The following is a 6,001-nucleotide window of genomic DNA, read 5'->3' on the forward strand; positions in this document are numbered from 1 at the left end:
AATAAAAAGTATGAAGTTAGTATTTTGTTTATGGATGTGAATTTTTATGTAAAGAGACAAGTATTTCCGCTTGAAAATTCACATCTGATATTAGTAAACAGTGAGTTTGGTTGTGTGATTTCACTTGTTCTTGCCACACAAATACTATGTAACAGATAAGAATGATATCTACCATTAGAGCGGACGTCGTCTGTATCCATTTCAATATAAGGCAGCATCAATCGCCTTTTGCTTAGAATGTATTCTCCTGTTTGTACCTGAAATGGAGTGAGATCTCCACTAATAATGTGATTCCATGATTTGTAATAACCCAAAGCATCTTCTTCTCCTTCTTCTTCTTCACCATCATCATACACAAGACTCACCCCACACTCCTTTGTAACTTGCTTACCAACATGAAATGGGTTCTCCCTCACAGTAATAGTAATGTGATCATCAGCTTCCATTTCAATCCTCCCAAACATCCAATGACTTAACAATGTAAAACACTTTCCAGCAACATTAACTCTTCCAATGTAATGTTCGTATATCCAGGTCTGGCTCTTTGTTTTATTTCTAATCATGATCATGGGTAAATAAAGGAACTTTTCATCTACAAATTCATGCTTCTCATTCATAAATCGAGATGCCAACACATAGCAGAAATTAAATCCCTTGAGCTTGTTAGGAGATGAAGGGATGAAAAATGATATTGATGGTCCCGTGCTTCTATCTGTAATCCAATTCGGCATCTCTTGGCCTCCATAAATTGTGCTGAATATTCCAAATTCATAATACATCTGCCAAATACAACCACTATAATTAATCACCATAAATTATATATTCACACAAAGACGTATAGTTAGCTAGAGCAAACCTGGATTTCAGATTCTTCATATCCTCTATCACGTGTAGAAGTTGCCACACGTCTTTCATTGAGGAACTCTAGATTAGTCCAGCCCAAACTACTTATTACCTTTTCCTCAACTCCTGCCATTGGTTGGATTTTGATCATCCCTTCAATTTCAAACGATGAAGTTGCAAACATCTTCCACTCTATTAAAAACTTGAGTGGGGACATTTTTGGATCAAATAGTACTTTTTGTAGCAAAGGCTTATAATCAGAAAAGAGGATCAACTCTCTTAGTGTATGTGGAGGATGCTCGATTGATGTCAGCGAATTACAGTTTTGCATGCTAAGTATCTCAAGCCTAGGAAGGTTTCTCACACAATTGGGCAGGGAAACTATAGGATTTTCATCTAGATATAATTCCTCTAACATGGATAGGCAACTAAAGTCCATGGGAAAGGATTCGATGGACAAATTGTTATTTTCAAGTGACAAGCTTACTAAAGATCTAGGTAAAGAAACCGCAAAGAACTTCAAGTCCCTTGGTATAGCCTCTAGAAAAGTAGAGGAAGAGGTTAATGTGCTTATGTCAATGTTGTTAGTCTTGAGCTTTTCCATTGAATACATGTCTCTAGTATCTATTTGGGGTTCGCCAAGATTACATCCCTTTAGCAATAGTGTTTTAACTTTCTTTAACATTCCTAAGCTTCTTGGAAGTTTTTCAAGCTTGATGCAATAGCTCAGATCAATGAGGATGAGTTCAAAACATTGCTCAATTGAGTCAGAAACCTCAAGTAAATTAGAGCAATTTCTAACTATTAACCTCTCAAGTGCAGAGAGTTCGTCAAAGCCACTCAGACTACGAAGTTGTTCACAGAAACTTAAATTTAGAATCTTCAATGATCCAAGCAACCTTTTATCTTTTGAGTAAGATCTAATCAACTGCTGAAATGGAAATAATGTAGAATAGTAATGAATTTATTCAATTGAAATAGGAAGAATGATAAATGAAGATAAATTACCTTTTGACTACTATCATGTCGATGTGAATTACTATAATAAACGCCAAATGATTCAATATTGCTATAAGACAAGTCAAGAGCAACGAGATTCTCCATTGGTAAGTCTAAAGGTATAGTCTTTAAAGGGAATCCATGCATACACAACCATCTTAGTTCTTCTGGAAAGTTCTCATAAGACCCAATAAGTCGTACATAATTGAGTTGTAGTAGCATTAGATTATCCATGTTACTCAACGCATCTGTTTTCACCTCCAATGATGCACGCAACTTCTCTTTCTCAAGCATTTGCATGTCAAGGGAAAGGCCTAGAAGATTTCCTTTACCCTAAAAATGACAAAATATTTTTAAAATAGTTATATAAACAATACAAAGAACTCTAAATACATATAATACTAAGGGCTACATGCTAGAAGTTGCAATTTACTTTCATTTATTTATGTAGTATAGTATCATACCTTCATTTCTTTATATTACATCCCAAAACTATCAATTCTTAACTAGTGAAGACATAGCACATTGATAATCTACCCGATTATAGCATCAAACTCTCAACTTTTTTCTTATCAGGATGACATGACATTACTATACTTGGGTAGATTTTTTAAAAATATAATGCTATAATAGGAACATATGAATCTATAATGTTATAATAAACAAAATCAAAAGAAATACAATGCTATTTCTTTACGTATGCATAGCCTCATACCTTTTTTTGTTTTAACACTTTGAATGACTCAGCGTGACACCATAATCGACTTCGCTTCCATGGCTTATCTGGTGATTCTTCATGTACTATGGACCTTCCCATCTTTTGAAGCAATTGATGCATCATCAATTCGTTATTCCATCCAATACTAAGAAGGCAGTTATCAATGAGATTCGTGATCCCATATCTAGTGTCTATATCACATGCTTTTAATATTGTTTCAGCCACATCTCTATCTATTCCAACAAAAAAACATGCAATATGCTTGAACAATTCTTTATCATTTTCAGATGGCAAAGAGTCAAAGCTCATTCTCAAGACATTATTTACAGGAGAACCAGTTTCTTTCTTTAGCCGTTTTATCCGATCTTCCCAGTAAGCTACATCCCGATTATGTAGAGACTTGCCCAAAATTTCAAGAGCCAATGGGTGTCCTTCACAATATCTCACAAAGTTTTCTGACACCTCTTCATACCCTTCATTGGGATTGTTGGACATGAACGCATGAAAACACAAAAGTTTTTGTGAATCAATCTGAGATAAGCCTTTTAGCACATGCTTTGTATGTTTGAGTTTAAGGTTCGTTTTGAATAGTGCACAACTCTCTGTCAACCATGCATCCTTTGTTGTTACTATAACTATGCTTCCTGGATGAAAACTTCTGCTTCCAAGTAATGCATCCAACTGAGTGAGACTATCAATATCATCAAGAACTAGAAGCACCTTTTTATGAGCTACTAAATTCTCTATCTTTGAGGTGTATGTAGAAACATCATGAACTTGAATTGATGTTGTCTTTGAAATGTCATCATAGAGTTGTTTTTGTAAATCAAGCAACCCACTAAATTTTTCATCACATCTCCTACTAATATCCCCAATATAGCTACTTGTGTGGAATTCACGAAAATGTAACCCATACACATATTTGGCTAAAGATGTCTTCCCAATTCCGCCCATACCCAAAATAGTGAGTATATTTACTGTATGTGAGGATGCATCTTTCAACCATGAAGTGATGAATTTAACTGAAGACTCGATCCCAATAAGTAGTGGCAGAGGACTCCTTAAGGGTACACGTAATCTATGATAAACGTCCTTAACAATTTCTTCAATAACCTCTGGCTCTATCCTGAAAAAATTGATTTTAATAAGTACAAAACACAATCCACAAAACTTACAAACCAGATTGAGAAATTAAATTGAAGGAGTATGGAAATATGAGCAAAAGTGTTTACCTGCCATTTACGTCCTTCCCTTTTATGTCAGCAACTTCTGTAAGCGCTTTCTTCCATCGGTCCATCTTTTGAGCCCATTTACTTCTTTTATTTGCATTTGTCTCCAACTCCATTGTCTGTCTATGCTTAGCCATTGCATCTCCGAAGCTACTTTGTTGCTTCCTGACATCGGTGGGCTCAACATGATAAAAAATAGGGATTACAACATGATTGGATTTCATACGTTGCTCAAGGATCAGCACCAATTCATCAAGACACCATGTGGAAGAAGCATAATTCTTGGATAACACGATAACATAAGCCCTAGATGCTTTGATCGCACTCTCCAATTCCGGTTTCAGATCTTCCCCGGTTTCAATCTCTTCACCATCCAAGAAGGTAGTTATATTGGCATCCATGAGGGCTTTACGAAGGTATGCAGTAAAATTATTACGAGTGTCAAGGCCTCTAAAACTTAAGAATATGTCATATATATGACCATGAGTTGATGAAGAAGATGAAGATCCTTCAAAAAGTTCAGAGAGAACAACCATTATGAGTTAGTCCTTGTGTCTCTCAGAAAATAAGTATTGCTTTGTGAAGCTTTCCAGTTTCCTCACTTGTAGCTCAATCACTAGATATACCACGCATAATTTCTGTGCATAAAATCCAAATTATTAATACTTTATGCAACTTAAGTTAACCAATTTATTGAATATATCTATCACAATGACTAGCATCACATTCTGATGGAGTTGTTCCAAAAAAAATTGTAACAAACAAGTAGCTCCATTTCTAAGATTTGGATTTCAAACTCTATACTATATGAAACTTTGGAGGTAATGCCCCTAGGAACAAGGTTTTGAGTTAACCAGATCCTACATGTAATTAAAACATCCACATGAAAAGGCTACCAAACAACATTTTAGGTATTGAAACTACAAAGAAATCCCTCATGAATTTTGTAGCTCCAAAACAAAAACCTAATCCAACTTAATTATTTGCACATAAAGTGAGGATTACTTGATTGATTTAGGATCTAGACTTGTTCATATCAAAATTCTAATTTTGATTCAAGGTCTACAACACCCCAAGATCTGGATCTGGCTTCAGGAGTTCAGGTTTCAGCGAGTTTGGCAGAATTGGAGCATCACCAGGGCAATTAATAATTATGACAATCTAATATTAAATCCTGTTCACAATGAGTGTTTAGCTTACTTTTCAGGATATCATCATTCAATAAGAATCATATGTAAAAAATCCTGTTTACGAATTGGAAAATATATAGGAAGTAAGCAGTAATTTTCGAGGACTGAAAATTTTCCACTGTGCAGAAAGATTTGCTCGTCATTCTGGACTTTACCCAAGAATATGATGGACTGACTCTCAATTCTCATCTTAATTGAATCATAAAACTAAACAAAAGTAACTGAGATAAACGAAATTTCAATCGCCTAATTATGAACAAACAAACGAATCGATGATTATGATGTGGTTTTTGATTAATAAGATGAAATTGTCAAACAATAAGTGAAACTAAATTGTAAAAATATGCTTTCGTAGTTACCTGCGTACAAGACGACAGTAAGACCTGAAGCTTCGAGGATAGAGAAGGAACGGTGGTCAGACGACGAGGAGAAAGTCAACGAAGAAGGAAGGGAGACAATCATAATATATTTTTATTTTTATTTTTTAAACAGGATATGTTAAAACCTTTCTTCGTTTGACACAAAAACTAAAACTTTTTTTAGACAAAAGTCATGATAAGTGTTGAGTGTAGTGTTGAAAATTTTTAATTATTAATATTTTATTGAATAAAATAATTGTGCATTTATTATTTTGTTCAGATTAATGGAAACTTTTTATGTTTTAAACAAAATTGTAAAATTGGTTCGGTGGTTTGTTAAAAACTATTAGAGGTGTATCTGGACTGGTTTGGTTTAGTTATTGGTCAAAACCGAACCATAGTCATTATGATTGGTTAATGCATTTTGGTAACTATTTGGTATGGTTAATATTCGTTATGGTTAATGGTTTTTGTCGGTTAACGGTTTTGCTTAATGGTAAATATTGGTTAACCATAATGTTCAAATTAATATAAATGGAGAAAGCATATTAGCATTAAAAATGAAAAGAGAATACAAAAAAGTCATCGATGCCAATGTTTATAATTTACCTTATAGTAATAGAAAAAATGTGTACATTTGATACTCAGGGTGATATAACACAT

At 34.2% G+C, this 6,001-nt stretch overlaps 1 protein-coding gene across 8 annotated transcripts in view; it reads right to left on the minus strand.

Annotated features, from left to right (window-relative positions):
- The window catches only part of LOC145100420 (disease resistance protein RML1B-like), a 28,530-nt gene extending 23,073 nt beyond the window's left edge, over positions 1–5,457 (minus strand). For 6 of the 8 annotated variants that reach the window (XR_013705052.1, XR_013705051.1, XR_013705041.1 and 3 more), the window contains exons 1-6: positions 5,339–5,457; positions 3,793–4,427; positions 2,558–3,686; positions 1,852–2,175; positions 857–1,774; positions 173–779 (exon numbers count right to left, since the gene is read on the minus strand). Coding sequence is in view for 3 of the 8 variants with exons in the window: in XM_079037705.1 (XP_078893831.1) it covers positions 173–779; positions 857–1,774; positions 1,852–2,175; positions 2,558–3,686; positions 3,793–4,325 (3,511 nt within the window). In the remaining 5 variants the exon portion in view is untranslated. Of the gene's footprint in view, positions 1–172; positions 780–856; positions 1,775–1,851; positions 2,176–2,557; positions 3,687–3,792; positions 4,428–5,338 lie in introns of those variants that run through there. The other 2 variants (XM_079037719.1, XM_079037723.1) reach the window with 2 other exon arrangements.
- Between the last annotated feature and the right edge of the window lie 544 nt (positions 5,458–6,001).

This window comes from Lactuca serriola, chromosome 1 (genome assembly GCF_051521515.1).
Source record: "Lactuca serriola cultivar US96UC23 chromosome 1, Lser_US96UC23_V15, whole genome shotgun sequence".
Lineage (NCBI taxonomy): Eukaryota > Viridiplantae > Streptophyta > Magnoliopsida > Asterales > Asteraceae > Lactuca > Lactuca serriola.